This window comes from Coregonus lavaretus (genome assembly GCF_964263955.1).
Source record: "Coregonus lavaretus genome assembly, contig: HAP1_SCAFFOLD_974, whole genome shotgun sequence".
NCBI lineage: Eukaryota > Metazoa > Chordata > Actinopteri > Salmoniformes > Salmonidae > Coregonus > Coregonus lavaretus.
The window spans coordinates 107606-124623 of NW_028161544.1; the positions used below are offsets into that span (position 1 = coordinate 107606).

General features: G+C 45.4%; 2 protein-coding genes across 2 annotated transcripts in view; one reads left to right on the top strand and one right to left on the bottom strand.

Annotated features, from left to right (window-relative positions):
* st8sia1 (ST8 alpha-N-acetyl-neuraminide alpha-2,8-sialyltransferase 1) overlaps positions 1-693 on the bottom strand; it is a gene marked incomplete at both ends in the record, with an annotated part of 29543 nt that extends 28850 nt beyond the window's left edge. Inside the window, one exon of the mRNA XM_084195031.1 lies at positions 515-693. Coding sequence (XP_084051157.1) covers positions 515-693 — 179 coding nt within the window. The remainder of the gene's footprint in view (positions 1-514) is intronic.
* A 13308-nt stretch (positions 694-14001) lies between these two features.
* Positions 14002-16418, top strand: LOC311120440 (troponin I, slow skeletal muscle-like; the record flags this gene model as incomplete). Its single annotated transcript, XM_084195032.1, has 6 exons — positions 14002-14042; positions 14524-14565; positions 14739-14870; positions 15353-15442; positions 15698-15886; positions 16320-16418. The coding sequence occupies exons 1-6, from the start codon at positions 14019-14021 to the stop codon at positions 16416-16418; spliced, it is 576 nt and encodes a 191-aa protein (XP_084051158.1). The 5' UTR covers positions 14002-14018.
* Positions 16419-17018: the final 600 nt, after the last annotated feature.

Sequence of the window (17018 nt, forward strand, 5' to 3'; positions counted from 1 at the left end):
CTCCAAACGTGCGAAATCATAGAGATCCTATTCAATTATTCTAATTCCCTCTTCGCACCATCATAAAACGCGTCTCTGCGCTTTTCCGTGCAGGTGTCACGTTCTGCGCATTTCCCTAATCTGCTTTTCCTCAGTGCATTATAGCCTACGACTCCTGTCCTATTCTCATGAGTGCGACTAGATACAACAAATAGGCCTACCATCCTGTAACTGTTGTGCCCTGGAGATTCAGCTTAATAGTGATTGATTTTTTTTTCTCCATTTGCATTCCTCTTTTACCATTTAATAAACATGATTATTATTATTATTATTATTATTATTATTATTATTATTATTATTATTAGCCTAAGTATTGTCGTGTTATGTACGTAAATAAACTGTAGGAGATGATAGGCTACATGGACACAATCATGTAATAATGTTTTGCTATATCGCAGAATATTCATATTGCTATTCATTATTTATGCAGGCCAAATCGCATAGGCCTAATGTTGTGAGATGAGTGAAAGCCCACCTGAACAGATCGATGTCCGTCTGGTTCCTCTGCCATACTTGTCCCTGCCGCAGCACTTCATCAACTATTTCCTTGTCGCTCCGGGGTCTGTACACTGGGAAAATGTAGAGCCAGCACAGCACGAGCACACACAGAACGGCCCACACCGACAGCTTGCTCCGGTGGCATCTCACCAACATTGTTACAGCTTGTGGTTCACGAATCACAACCCGCCTATTCAAACAAATCTAGTATGGTGAAAAATACGCAAGCTGGCCCTCTCCGTTAGCTATGTGTGAAAGGTTCTATTTCGGGAGTGGAGACGGCATCCTTTCTCATCCAAAAGGCTCGGAGTTTCAATGGAAATGCGCGTTTTTATTATTTCCGGTAGTGCAAGCATCGAATGCCTTGGTTTAGCTCCCAAACTGCCGGTTTTGTTATAAATCCTTGGTTATGTTTTGCAGCATTAAGGGATCCGCTATCCATGCGCCATCTCGGCCGGCGGTAAGCTAGCGGGAACGGGCTTCGCTCTCTGCAGCGGCGGGTTGCTGGAATCCACCACACTCGTCTTGGTGCATCACTGACCCCGCATGCATCAACTAGATGTCGGCCGCTCTTTCCCTACTCAACAGCGGTCTTGTGTGAAATCCCTGCCAGGTTCCCTAGACCCACATCGCCCTTTGCGGTCACTTATTTTGTTCCATCCGACCCGAATGGACCATGCTATCCCTTCCTTATCTCCTCTCTCCTTGTCCTGCTGGATCTTCTTGGAAGCCTTGCAAGTGTACTGTCTTTTGAATCTCTCTTTCTCTCCCCCTCTTCAGCTACAGTAGTTCTACATCCCTCCAACCTCAGGGGTAGACGTAACATAGTAAACGTAGATCCGGGACACTCCAGTATACAGCATGTTACATTTCGTATGGTGCCTATAAAAGTCTACACCCCCTTGACTTTTTAAAAACATTTTGCTGCCTTAAAATGTAATCTAAAAGGGATTAAATTAGATTATAGAACATTTTCATAATTGGATATGTCTCCACCCCTAAATTACAGTTTCGATTGTGACAAGTCCCTGGCAATGACAAGCATATCCATAACATGATGTTGCCTCCACAAAACTTGAAAATAGAGAGGGTTTCACTCTGTTGTGTTGTACTGGATTTGACCCAACTCTGTAGTTTTTAATTTAGGCCAAAAAGTGTTGTCTTGCAGTATTACTTAACAGCCTTGTTGCAAAACAGAATGGATAATTTGCAGTGGATTTTTAAACTTTTTTTGCACTTTGTCATACAGGCCAGTAATGTGAAGTGAATACAATGTTGTTTTCAAGTATTGTGGTGGCAGCATCATGTTATGGATATACTTGTCACCGGCAGGGACTGGGGAGTTTGTTAGGATCAAAATAAATATGACAGGAGCAAAGCCCAGCTAAAAAGTTAGATAAAAACCCACCTCAGTCTTCTGAAAACTTAACCCTGTCATAGGGTTTTATTTCGCTGCGGGACAATTACACAAATATTTATGCAAAAGACACACCAGAATGGTAGTAATTGCAAAGTAGCTAAAAAGTAGTAATAGTTGCAAAGTTGTCCGTGACGAGATTCAAGCACACAACCTTTGGGTTGCTATATGCAAACCCATCCACCCCGACCAACCACCCTACTTTCGTTTTAGCCTTAAGTAACCTTCTGTCTTACGTAACCATAACAAACGTAACATATTATACTAATTTCGATGTCCCGGATTTAACTTTACTATGTTATGTCTAGTCTATGAGACCAGGCTGATCCCTCCACTCCCTCTCTCTTGCAACCCCCCCCCCCCCCCCCCCCCCTCCAACAAAGTGCTTCTTGTGCTGCTGAGTGCTTGAATGAGCCTCGCTCCCTGCTGTGAATGGGTGCCAGTGCCAATAGCACGGTCTTGTGCTGCCCTCTGTGGTACTGTTATAATAATATAATATGCCATTTAGCAGACGCTTTTATCCAAAGCGACTTACAGTCATGTGTGCATCTTCTTCTTCTATGATATAATGGCGGTCCACAAACCAGCGTTAAAGGTGCTTGCTGCCACCTTCTGTGCTGGAGTGTGTGGCCAATCACAGTTTACAACATTTCTAAATCCTCCTACCCAACTCAGTACTTCTGAGAAAATAACAAATAACCCTAATAACTTCTAATAGACCCTCCCCCATCCCCAAAATCCCTTCCAACCTCAATGACCCTACACTTCAATCTTTCCCTCTCTTCAACACACTTACAACAACACATGCTCCACCATTTCATCGAATATACACTCCAGACACAAACCATTCACATGTTGTTGTTTTTTGTGGTATTTTACCCCCTTTTTCTCCCCAATTTTCGTGGTATAGTTACAGTCTTGTCCCATCGCTGCAACTCCTGTACGGACACCGGAGAGGCGAAGATCGAGAGTCGTGCAGGTTCCGAAACACAACCCAACCGAGCCGCACTGCTTCTTGACACAGTGCCCTCTTAACCCGGATGCCAGTCATACCAACGTGTCGGAGGAAACACCGTACACCTGGCGACCGAGTCAGCGTGCACCCGGCCCGCCACAGGAGTCGCTAGTGCGCGATGGTGGCACAGCTAGCACTGCCTTAGACCACTGCGCCACTCGGGAGGCCAAACCATTCACATGCTTGCCAACCAGATGTAATGACAATCGAGCAAACACCACCTCTTCCTTCCTAATCTGACCTTTGAATCTTGGTCCACCTGCCTTTCTTTGGAGGGCATATAAATTCCAGCCCTTGGGCTCAGAGTCCCTCCCATCTCTTCTGTCACACATCTATCAAAATGGCTCTGATCTGACATGTGGCCTCACCTCTACCTAGTGGAACATTAATATCAATTATAACTTATTTCAAAGCTCTTTTAGCTAACTGGTCTACAACTTAATTCCCTTCCACACCAGAATGTGCTGGGACTCAGCAGAATCTCACTACTACACCCATTCTCTCAATTCTCCATAATAACATCAATACCTCCGATAGTAGGTCACTCCTATTATACCAGATGATAAACTATTCAATGCAGACAGAGAATCTGAGCATAATATAATTCTAACAGGTTGTAGGTGCTCCACGCCTGGAGGGCAACTATTATCGCCAACATTTCAACTGTGTATACTGACAGTTTATCTGTTAGTCTTCTACACAGGGGCGCAACTTTGGTTTTAGAAGTGGGGGGGTCATAATATATATATACAGTGGGGAAAAAAAGTATTTAGTCAGCCACCAATTGTGCAAGTTCTCCCACTTAAAAAGATGAGAGAGGCCTGTAATTTTCATCATAGGTACACGTCAACTATGACAGACAAAATGAGGAAACAAAATCCAGAAAATCACATTGTAGGATTTTTAATGAATTTATTTGCAAATGATGGTGGAAAATTAGTATTTGGTCACCTACAAACAAGCAAGATTTCTGGCTCTCACAGACCTGTAACTTCTTCTTTAAGAGGCTCCTCTGTCCTCCACTCGTTACCTGTATTAATGGCACCTGTTTGAACTTGTTATCAGTATAAAAGACTCCTGTCCACAACCTCAAACAGTCACACTCCAAACTCCACTATGGCCAAGACCAAAGAGCTGTCAAAGGAAACCAGAAACAAAATTGTAGACCTGCACCAGGCTGGGAAGACTGAATCTGCAATAGGTAAGCAGCTTGGTTTGAAGAAATCAACTGTGGGAGCAATTATTAGGAAATGCAAGACATACAAGACCACTGTATCCTCAACTCTGTCATCCGAGGCTACCAATGGCTTTTTCATAATTCATAGACTGTTATAGATAATATATATTGTGTTTGATGTGTCTACTAGTACAACCAACAATGATGTACTCAAAAACAGTGCATTACATTTGAACTACAAAGACAATGGAGAAAAGGTTGTTTGGATTTTAGTTGGACCTTGTGGTAAAATGTTTACGTACACCTTATCTGTGTTGCAGGGTGTCACGCCCTGACTCTGGGGACTCTTATTTGTTGAGTCAGGGTGTGACTTTCTATGTTGTGATGTTCTATGTTGTATTTTCTAGGTTTAGATCTAGTACGTCTAGATCTATGTTGGCCGGTGTGGTTCCCAATCAGAGGCAGCTGTCGCTCGTTGTCTCTGATTGGGGACCACACTTAGGCAGCCTATTGGCACTAGGGAGTTGTGGGATCTTGTTCCGTGTTAGGTATGTTGTTTGTGTACCTTGGACTTCACGTTTCGTTTCTTGTTTTGTCGTTGTGTTTATAAGTCAAATAAACATGTATGCATATCACGCTGCACCTTGGTCCGTCCCGTCGATGAACGAACGTGACAGAAGATCCCACCAAACGAGGACCAAGCAGCGTGCCCAGGAAGAGCGAATAGCCATGTCACAGGTGGGCAAATTGTGGTCATGGGAGGAGATATTCGCGGGGAAAGGGCCATGGGCGAAGGTAGATGCCCAGGCAGGAGAGGAGCAACGGCAACACAGAGGACGCCGGTCGAGGAGGAAGCCCGAGAGACAGCCCCAATAATTTTTTTTGGGTGGGCTAAAAGGGTGGTTGGCGGAGCGTTAGAGCAGAGCCAACTCCCCGTACTCACGCGAGGAGGCGTGTGACTGGGCAGGCTCCGTGTTAAGCGGAGCTTCGTACTGTGTCGCCAGTGTACCGGCACAGTCCTGTACGTCCTGTGCTAGCACCACGCACGTGCCGTGCGAAGATGGGCATCCAGCCAGGACGGGGTGTGCCAGCTCAACGCTTCTGGTCTCCAGTACGCCTCCTCGGTCCCGCATATCCTGCGCCGGTTCTACGAGCTGTATCTCCAGTACGCGTGCACAGCCCAGTGCGTCCTGTGCCAGCGCCCCGCACGTGTAGTGCGAAAGTGGGTAGCCAGCCAGGATGGGTTGTGCCAGCTCTCCGCTCCAGACCTCCAGTCCGCCTTTGCAGTCCGGTCCGGCCCGTTCCTGCTCCTCGCACCAAGCCAGTGGTGCGCGTCGTCAGCCCGGCCCGGCCTGTTCCTGCCCCTCGCACCAAGCCAGTGGTGCGCGTCGCCAGCCCGGTCTGTTCCTGCCCCTCGCACCGGCCCGGCCTGTTCCTGCTCCTCGCACCAAGCCAGTGGTGCGCATCGCCAGCCCGGCCAGCCTGTTACTGCCCCTCGCACCAAGCCAGTGGTGCGCGTCGCCAGCCCGGCCCGGCCTGTTCCTGCTTCTCGCACCAAGCCAGTGGTGCGTGTCACCAGTCCGACCCGGCCTGTTCCTGCTCCTCGCACCAAGCCAGTGGTGCATGTTCCTAGTCCGGGTCGGCCTGTGCCTGCTCCTCACACCAGACCAGTGGTGAGTGTGTCCAGTCTGGCACGGCCCGTGCCTGTTCCACCGGTGCCTGGTCCGGCACCAGTCAGCAGCTCCAGTCCGGAGCCAGAGTAGTCTGCTCCACCAGTGCCTGATCCATCTCCGGTAAGCTGCTCCAGTCCGGAGCCAGAGCAGTCCGCTCCACCGGTGCCTGATCCAGCTCCGGTCAGCTGCTCCACTCCGGAGCCAGAGCAGTCCACTCCACCGGGGTCTAGTCCAGCTCCGGTCAGCGGCTCCACTCCGGAGCCAGAGCAGTCCGCTCCACCGGTGCCTGATCCAGCTCCGGTCAGCGGCTCCACTCCGGAGCCAGAGTAGTCCGCTCCACCGGGGTCCAGTCCAGATCTGGTCAGCGGCTCCACTCTGGAGTCAGAGCAGTCCACTCCACCGGTGCCTAGTCCAGCTCCGGTCAGCGGCTCCAGTCCGGAGCCTGAGCAGTCCGCTCCACCGGTGCCTGGTCCAGCTCCGGTCAGCGGCTCCAGTCCAGACCCAGACGTCAGCCCCTCTCCAGGTTCAGGGTCTCCCACACCAGGGTCCAGACAGGGCTTGGAGTATAGTGGGAGGAAGGAGAGGGGAAGCAGCGCGCCGAGGTCCAGACCAGACCAGGGGCGCAACAGGGAGGCGGAGAATAGGTGGTGGTCACGCCCGTAGCCGGATCCGCCTCCGAGGCGGAATGCCCACCCGGCCCCTACCCTGTTAAGTAAAGGTTGTGCGGTCAGAGTCCGCACCTTTGGGGGGGGGGGGGGGGGTACTGTCACGCCCTGACTCTGGGGACTCTTATTTGTTGAGTCAGGGTGTGACTTTCTATGTTGTGATGTTCTATGTTGTATTTTCTAGGTTTAGATCTAGTACGTCTATATCTATGTTGGCCGGTGTGGTTCCCATACAGAGGCAGCTGTCGCTCGTTGTCTCTGATTGGGGACCACATTTAGGCAGCCTATTGGCACTAGGGGGTTGTGGGATCTTGTTCCGTGTTAGGTATGTTGTTTGTGTACCTTGGACTTCACGTTTCGTTTCTTGTTTTGTCGTTGTGTTTATAAGTCAAATAAACATGTATGCATATCACGCTGCACCTTGGTCCGTCCCGTCGATGAACGAACGTGACACAGGGTTTATAGAAGTATAATGGATTGTAATTTTTTGCACCTCACAAATGAGAGAAAGAGAGATGCATTGTCCCTGTTCTTCATAACACGCCAGAGGGTTTGTTGTAAACAAAATACAAACACTGTGTCCCCCCGTCCAAAGGTTGCACATCCAATTTCCGCCTCTATTTCAACTGTAAATAAAGGACACACACTGTTTATATTGCCAAGACTTTGCAGTCTCCCTCTTCAAATTCCTTTAAGGCAGTGTTTATGTTATCCAATTCCAGTGTTTGTACGCAATATAAACACTATTGTAAAGAAAATGTTGCACTGACTTTAACAAGAGCTCATATCCACAGATAAGCGTTGGGACTCCATTAGCCTAAAGATGGCAGGTGACCAAGGTAACATATTTGCCACGATACACTCATGCGCCGTCTCTGGCCAATGAGACGAGCTGAAACATTGAGTTCCTATTACTAGTATTCTAATTCCTACAGTACCAGTCAAAAGTTAGGACACACCTACTCATTCAAGGGTTTTTCTTTATTTTTACTATTTTCTACATTGTAGAATAATAGTGAAGACATCAAAACTATGAAATAACACATATGGAATCATGTAGTAAGCAAAAAAGTGTTAAACAAATCAAAATATATTTTATATTTGAGATTCTTGAAATAGCCAACCTTTTCCAACAGTTTTGAAGGAGTTCCCACATATGCTTAGCACTTTTTGGCTGCTTTTCCTTCACTCTGCCGTCCGCCTCATCCCAAACCATCTCAATTGGGTTGAGGTCGGGGGATTGTTGAGGCCAGGTCATCTGATGCAGCACTCCATCACTCTCCTTCTTGGTCAAATAGCCCTTACACAGCCTGGAGGTGTGTTGGGTCATTGTCCTGTTGAAAAACAAATGATAGTTGGAACATTTAGACTCCAGACCTAAGGACAAATTTCCACCGGTCTAATGTCCATTTCTTGTGTTTCTTGGCCCAAGCAGGTCTCTTCTTCTTATTGGTGTCCTTTTAGTAGTGGTTTCTTTGCAGCAATTCGACCATGAAGGCCTGATTCACACAGTCCCCTCTGAACAGTTGATGTTGAGATGTTTCTGTGACTTGAACTCTGTGAAGCATTTATTTGGACTGCAATTTCTGAGGCTGGTAACTCTAATGAACTTATCCTCTGCAGCAGAGGTAACTCTGGGTCATCACAAGTGACATAGCCTTCCTGAACACTAAATTGTCGTTCCTCTTGCCTCATCCCTCTCAATTTTCCAATTCCTCATCAACCCACAGGGATTTCACCATTTTTACAGTCAATTTACAGTATTTACAACCCTGAATGAGTACATGTGGATGACAGGCAGATACAGTGACTCTTTGGTGTAATAATGGAAATCTAATGACATCTTGTGACCAAACCATATATTACACATTTGAGCCCACAAATTTCTATTGTTTTTACAAAGTGTCCACAGGGCTGAGACACTCAGGAGTGTTCAGAGGAGATAAATTCCTGTGTATGTGTGTGTATGGTGGTGTGAAATACTTTAATTGATGAGGATGGCAAGAATACTGCGGATGTTTAATGTTTGAACAAAATTGAAAAAACACACCCAGCTATAAACCTGTCGCAGTCTATCAAAGTTTCATGCTCAGCACCTTAAGAATGCCAATACATTATAAGCTCTTTATCTCATAGGTAGGACCACATGAACTGATAAGGAAATAATCCAGGCCCAACTCTAGTAATAACCTAAAACTATGGCCCAGAGTTTTTCCTGGTCAAGTCACATGGTAGGAAAAACTCCTAGCCCTCCTCATAGATTGCGTCCCAATAATCTCTCCTTTCTCCTGAAGTGTGCACTCATTCACTACTCCCCCACTCTCCGCAGAGTCGTCAGAATGCAGATGTTTCTGTTTTTTACAGTATTTTCAACCTAACTTCCGAAAAACTGAAGTGGGGTCTCTGATCTTTCTACGCCTGCTACGTTAGTAGGTTACTACTCCCCACAAATGTAAGAGCATTGGTGTAGGAATGGCCTAGAGGAAGTTTCTTATAAAAGTAATTTCCTGTCAAATCCATGAAGGATAGTCAACAAGTGCACACTTCGGGAGAAAGGAGTGCTTATTGGAGTATGGAGAATAAACTACTATTTAATTATGCTTTCCATCATCAGCCCATTGGCGTAGCCTGGATTTGGAATGTTAAGCATCTTGACTGAGCCAGATCTGTGTAGAAGACCACCAGTTCGGTGAGGGGATTTGAGTGAACTGAACTGTGGTATTTATCAGCCTGGTTTGCCTGCTTGCTGCAGGAATATGGGCTAATGCAGGGAGATATATTTAGTGGGGGGGGGGGGGGTACTGAGGCATACGGGGGTATGTGTGGCCATCTCTGTCACCCCCCTGTGGGGGAACCCTAGTGGGTAGGATCAAGGTTAGCCGCCCGCCTGGACAGAGAATACCCTGGCATGATATGGGGCTCAACCTACATCAGCTGTTCATGAAAGACAGAGCTGTTGTTGCCATTGTTACGACCTGTGAAACTCACTGTCAAAAGGCAGACCATGGTTTTTAACAGGTCACATCACGTCCTATATAAAGGTTGTTGTGTTCTTAGATGATTCCCATGCCAGAGACTGATTTGGTGCCCTTTCGTAATCTCAATATGTAAAAAAATAAAACATGTTTTCTGGTCACACACCAGATAGGTGCAGTGAATTGTGTTGTTTTACAGGGTCAGCCATAGTAGTACGGTGAACCCTGGAGCAAATTAGGGTTAAGTGCTTTGCTCAAGGGCACATTGACAGATTTTTCACCTTGTCAGCTCACGTATTCAAACCACCAACTTTTCAGTTACTGGCCCAACACTCTAACGGCTAGGCTACCTGCCACCAAAGCATTGGAGCACATTTTTAACAAACTGTTTCAGAGTATCTGTAGGAGGTTTATTCTGGGCGGGGCTGGACATGAACCAGGGGGGTATACTAAAAAGCAGGATCAATGAGTTAGCCAGCTAACTTTGATAAACAACCTGAAATAACTAATGATTTTCGAATTCAAGCTAATTAGTTGTTGAATCAATTAGACCATGCCCATTTCAAACTTGTCCAAAGTTATACAAAGTTATTTCAGAATACTAAGGCAACTGTCAAGTTAGCTCATTGATTTTCCTTTGTAGTATACCCCGCAGGAGAGCTTCATCTTATAACAGGGAAATGACAAAACACAGGTGACAATAAGCCCAGGACTCATGAACAGAACAGGTGATGGCTGTGGTGATGGCCTGTCCTCGCAACGCCTCCTGTGTGTGTGTGTGTTTGTGTGTGTCTCCCTTCCTTCACCTCTGCATCCCTTTGACTCAACTTTTGTTCGTTTGATCAGATTTACAAGCGTAAGCACATTACGGGGGAGCCTACAGGGCAACACATTGAGTCGTCAGTACCTATCAGAAATCATAACGACAGCAGGAAGTGCATGTTGAGAAGGTCTCAGATAGCTGTGTGTGTGTGTGTGTCTGTGTGTGTGTGTGTCGGGTTGCTGCAGAAATAGCCAGCCCACCTGCTGGGGATCACTGAGGGAGTGATGACAGAACATTTGCCTCCACCCCCCTCAGACATTGTTGTCCCTCCTGTACCCCTGTTCCTGTCCCTCGTACCCCTGTCCCATCCGAGAGGGGGATATCAGCTCGGTGACCAATGACAACCCTGTGGATCCCATCCAGTATATGCACTGAGCACTGAGCACATACAACAGTACAGGCCTATGAAACACTACAGTGTACAGCTACATTATACACACTGTGGATTGATTCTGAGTGGCATTGTGGTGACTGATATGTTTCCATGTGTCTGCCTGCTATATTTCCTCCATTCCCTTGAAACTTTATGACATGCCAACAATTGACTAACTATCTAATAATAAATACGGTCTTATAAAATGTCTAATAAATGCCTTGTAAAATACTATAAGAGTATAGTGTGTTTACTAGCGTTTGTTTGACCTCCAAAAAGACAGACCATGAGTGCATCTAAAATGGTACCCTATTCATAAAACGGGTAGTTTGGTTCCTGGATGCTGATTGGTTAAAACAGCATTCCATCCGGTACGACATAAAAATCCTTATTTACTGTTCTATCTGAAGTATCACTACGCTGCCATTGATATAACATGGCTTCACGTTATGCCTAAGAACAGCCCTTAGGCGGGGTATTGACTATACACCACACCCTCTCGGGCCTTATTGCGTAGATATAGGCTAGTGCACTACTTTTGACCAGAGCCCTATGCGCCCTGGTTAAAAGCAGTGTACTATAAATAGGCTGCCATTTCAGACGCAACCCATGTACAGTATAGGCCAGGAGAAGCATGTGGAACGTCTGGAGGATAAGTTTAACAGTTATGTGGTATAGTGCTGGTGACAGGAGGGACATGCCTGTCCCCGTTGTCATAACTACATGTTTTATTATCTGTAGAGTGAGGCCGAGGGAGACAAGATCACAAGAAGCTCTAACCACATATAATATCAGCTCTAGAACATTGGGCCTAGCAATACTTCAGATATACAACTTCTTAAAGTTGAGGACAACTTTACTATCCCCATTGGAACTATGAACGTCAGTTTTTTGCAGCATAACATCACATCACACTTTCACATATATCACAACAACAGGCTCTGACAAGTGCCTGAAATAGCCGTGGAAGATTTTCACAAGCCTTCTGATTTGTTGTCACTGATTAACCTCTATAAAACCTGTCACATCAAATTAAAAATGCTTCAACTACTGTACATTGTCACAGCAGCCTATTAAAGATACACAGGTAAGTGCCAAAATAAAAGAAACACTTGAGTAAATGAGGATTCTGGCGGCTCTGTTATGGTGTGGAGTGCATTTTCCTGGCATGGAAAATAAATAAATGACAATAAATACACAGCCATTCTGAGTGATCACCTTCGACCTTTGCTGCAGCATTTCTATCCTGATGGGCGTGGTCTTTTCCAGGATGACAATGCCCTAATCCACAGGGCACAAGTGGTCACTGAATGGTTTAATGAGCATGAAAACGATGTAAACCATATGCCATGGCCGTCTCAGTTACCAGATCTCAACCAATTGAACACTTATGGGAGATTCTGGAGTGGCGCCTGAAACAGCGTTTTCTACCACCATCAACAAAACGCCAAAGGATGGAATTTCTCGTGGAAGAATGGCGTCGCATCCATCCAATAGAGTTCCAGACACTTGGAGAATCTGTGCCAAGGTGCATTGAAGCTGTTCTGCCGGCTCGTGGTGGCCCAAGACACTTTATGTTGGTGTTTCCTTTATTTTGGCAGTTACCTGTATTTTAGTAATGATAGTCAAAATCCCAATAACCAATATACGCATGTATTCTTTTCATTTCAAGACAAGATGATCACTTTCATGGACTTTCATGAGAACATAAACCATACAAGTGAAACATAGAGTATGTATCCACCAAACCAACAAAATAACCCAAACAGCATTACTCTGTTTATTTTCAATGTTCCATAGGAACAAGGGCTTTTTGCAAAAGGCAGCGAGAGGCTTTCACAGACGTTTTCAGACAATGCCATTAAGGCGTTGGTCATGATTTATTATTACATTTAAACCCACAATGTCACAGGAGGTGATATTTCATCCCTGTTGGCCAGCCAGCCCATTCCTGCAGGACCCTGGTGCTAGGCTATATCTGTTGTCCACCCGCTGCCCAGCCCTGCCCAGCCCCACATAAAAGAGAACCCCCCCCCCCCCCATTGTCTCAGATCCCTCTGTTGTTTGACAGAGACAGAGAGAGAGAGTACTGTACCCGACCCAACTGTGGTCCACCAGATTCCAGGTAATACTCATTTGGGGTGGGGATTCTGTGATTCAGAATCAAACTTAAGTATTTATTAAGTTAATGACTTATTAAAAAAAAAAAAAAAAAAAAAAAAAACTTATTTATTTCGTTTCCTTAATAATCACTTAAGTGAATGGTGGCGTTTTGTTGCTGTTGTCAGTGATTTGAAATGATCTGAGGGTTTCAGGCTGATCAGGTAATTCAACAAAGGGAAGGTGCACTAATTGAATTGCCTGGATCGGCTTTCAAAATCTAATTTTCTCTCTCCAACCAAGGTTTTCATAATGGCTGATGAGTAAGTATTGTTATCTGGGACAATAGGTCCGCTTGACTTAATTAATTATGCGTATAGTTCCCTTCGAATAAATGTTGTTATTAATACCGCTTTAATGATTATGTATATCTCAATCTCAGTGTGTTATCTGTTTAAAAATACATAATATATTTATATTTAGCCTTATTATAACGAAGTGGACCTATTGTCTTGAGATGAAAAGCCATTTGCGTCTTACAGCTGCAGCATGTTGTAGGCCCCAAGTTATAATGTGTATAATGTATGCTATGTATGTTATAATAACTGCTTCTGAGGGTATGATACGTCCGTTCTACCTGATTGTGGATATTTTGCAACTGACACATAACAACTCTGTTAAGCTGCCAGTTAGCCATACACTGAGCTAAAACTGAGGGGATGCTACAATGCTATACGCGGTGGAATGGATTTTTCCTATAGTGTCCTTGCCCTAATCTATGGGTAAAAGGATGACGGGGCTTGGGGACAAGGCTGCAACTGTCTGTCTGTCTGTCTGTCTGTCGGTCGGTCTCCTATTACAATGTAATGAACCTCCAGCAGGTTACAAATGATGTTTTCTTTTTACTAATGCTATTTTTTTATTCTGTGTCTCCCTTGTCTTTTTGTGCCCATAAACCTGGTCAAATTTAAGCGAGGTAAGTCTTTTAATATTGATAAATTAACCATCATCACCATCATCATTGTCATGACCATAGTCATCATCATCGTATTAGATTTAGGACAGGAAAAGTCTTCATTCTATTATGACTTGATTTCTTTCACGTCTAGTTGAATTCTTACTTGCAATTTTGAACAAAGACCAATCAATCAAGAGACAAGTTTTTCAGGCTACCCCTCATAGAAGTGTGTATACTTTGACTATTTTGAACGATGTCCTAACATGTCCCCTCTGTCCCTGTAGGAGCAATACAAACCCAGGCCAATGAATCCCAAGTTAATTGACAAGGTGAGCTAGAGACAGAACCAGAGACAGCCCTAGTTCAACAGTGGTAATCCCTATATAGAGAGGGAACACGTTGTCCCAAGGTTGCCACTTCAATCTTATCAGTTATTGTCAGCTATCAAGGGCCCACATAGCTGAATGTTTTCGAGTGACCACATCCTGACTAAACTGTAACTGGCTCCCTGTATGGATGAGTGCTATAAAGAGAGTTTAAAGTATGCTCAATGGAGAATCTCCATTGAAAGAGCTTTTCATTCAAGGACTAGTTGTGTGCAGGAAACTGGCCCATTGTTAGGTCAATGCTTTAGGTGCAAAGTAGATTTGTTGTGAGTGGCAGTTGTGTGACCACCTAAACCCTTTTGGGACAACACAAAAATGTCCCAATAAAATAATAGGTCACCGATCTTGACAAAATCTATTTTCACTTTCAAGTAGACAGCATTGGGCACACATTTGCAATAACATTGTGTCCTTTTCCCTACAGCCGAAGTCGAAGATTACGGCTTCGCGTAAGCTCTCCCTGAAGGTAAATTACCATGCATTATGTTAACAATTAACATAGATTATAACTAAGTCATTCTTTATTATGGATACAGCTGTAGTGACACCATCTTCCCAGCTACTGCATAGTAGTATCACACTGGTTCCTCCACCTCTGGCCCACCCCTGCAATGACGGATCTTTCTCTCATCCAATCAGATCATGCTGCTCACCAGGGCGATGGAGCAGCTGGAACAGGAGACGCAGGACAGGGATGAGGAGAAATTGCGCTACGTGGGAGAGAGACTGCCCCCCCTGCAGCTCTCTGGACTGTCATTGGCTGAGCTACAGGTGAGAGATAAGAGAGTCAGCCAATCGAGGGAGCAATACGACTGGGCCAAACTAGTGGGCCAACCACAAAGCTAAACAATTGGACTGTAACTGAACAACACTCAAGTAAATATTCCAGCATGGTTATTCTGTCACATATATCTCAATGAGATTGATTCTTCACTCTTAGACAAAAGGGTTCCAAAAGGGTTCTTTGGCTGTCCGCATAGGAGAAGCCTTTGTGGTTCCAGGTAGAACCCTTTTTGGTTCCAGGTAGAAACCTTTTGGGTTCCATGTAGGACCCATTTGGGTTCCATGTAAGACCCTATGTGGAAAGGGTTTTACATGGAATCCAAAAGGGTTCTACCTGGAACCAAAAAGGGTTCTACCTGGAACCACAAAGGCTTCTCCTATGGGGACAGCCGAATAACCCTTTTAGGTTCTAGATATCACCTTTTTCATGTATGATATTTAATCGTAGTGTGTTTCTCTATTTTCTTCAGGACCTATGCAAGCAGCTCCATGGAAAGATAGATGTGGTAGATGAGGAGAGATACGACTGTGAGGCCAAAGTGACCAAGCACAACAAAGATGTAAGTCTTCGGCCCTTTGGGTGAGATGTTATCCTAAGGTCCTGCCTCTTGTGGTGGTAACAAATGGGTGTTAGTCTCAGTGTTGCAGCTGGGTCAGGGACAATTCATGGGTCAGTACCAGTTCCTGGGGTTGGCCCTGGCCGGGATTCGAACCCGGGTCCAGCAAGTATCAAACCAACACTTTTTGAAGAGGTTGCTAGGTGTTGGCTTAAGGTTGCTACAATATTTAATAGTAGATTTCGATTAAATCTACAGATCCATGAGTTGAAGCTGAAGGTGCAGGACTTAGGAGGGAAGTTTAAGAAGCCCGCCCTGAGGAAGGTGCGCGTCTCTGCAGACGAGATGATGAGAGCTCTGCTGGGCACCAAACACAAAGGTTCTATGGACCTCAGGTCCAACCTCAAGTCTGTCAAGAAGGAAGACACCAACAAGGACAAAGACAAGGTAACTGGGACTTGGGCCATGTTTAAATACTTTACCTTGAAGTAATCACTGATCGAACACAGTGAAAATATGCACAATCACATGTTGCATCTCTCAGTTTGAAACCTCTCTGGCACTAGTAAGCACTGGCTTGCGCAGAGATGGCGTGGTACTGGAAACCATGCTACTGTGGACATCCGAGCATTTGCATCTAATGGTTAAACAAAGACTAACTCCGACCATAACGTTAGCTTATTATAGTAGCTAGCTAGCTAATCAAACATGAGTTAGCATAGCGCTACTCATTGTTTGTTTTCCCTCTACACATTGTATGGGGATAGGTTGTAATGTGGCCACATGAGACAACTCTCCACGAACACAAGGAAGCCTGGGCACTAAAGCTAGTTAAACGCTGATGTCTGACAGCACAGTGTTTGTTCCCCTTCCCTCTTAGGTGCTCACGGCTGAGGTGACCGACTGGCGTAAGAACGTGGAGGCCATGTCTGGCATGGAGGGCCGCAAGAAGATGTTCGACGCATCTGGCGGCCAGTGAGCCTTGCTACAGCCTTGGGACGGGAACGGAGGAGGAGCTGTGTAGTCCCTGAAAGCGCTCCGCCACACACCCTACCACAGTACAAAGGCAGCAGGGGGTTAAATTGTGAGGAGTCCAGTGCTGAGGAGTCCATTAGAGGGATTTGTAGTTTTGTAAATCAGGTTGTAGTTCTCTGCTGGAGTGGAGGGGTTTCTATAAAAGTTTTACAGAGCCTCCGATTGCTTTCAGTTACCATTACCAAATATTTGACAACCCTGTACAAAATCGTTTTGGAACCCAACCCAATATTAACAGTGTACCACAAAGCCCTCAGATGAGACCATATGTGGTAGTCTTGGAAACCCAAAACGAAAATATTGTGTAATTGCGTCAGATGCTCAATTAGGTTACGGGGAGAGATGTATGAGATAAGATACTAACGAGACTAGCGAAGTCTCCACCCCTTAAACGGAAACTCTCAGCCAAAGCCCCCCCACTTCCAAAAGCACCATCTTCACCCAGTCCTGATACGTCCAAATAACCAGTGACGGAAAACCACAAAAGCACCAGAACTACTGCTCCTCGTTAGTCGTCACATCCTGTAAGTCGCTTTGGATAAAA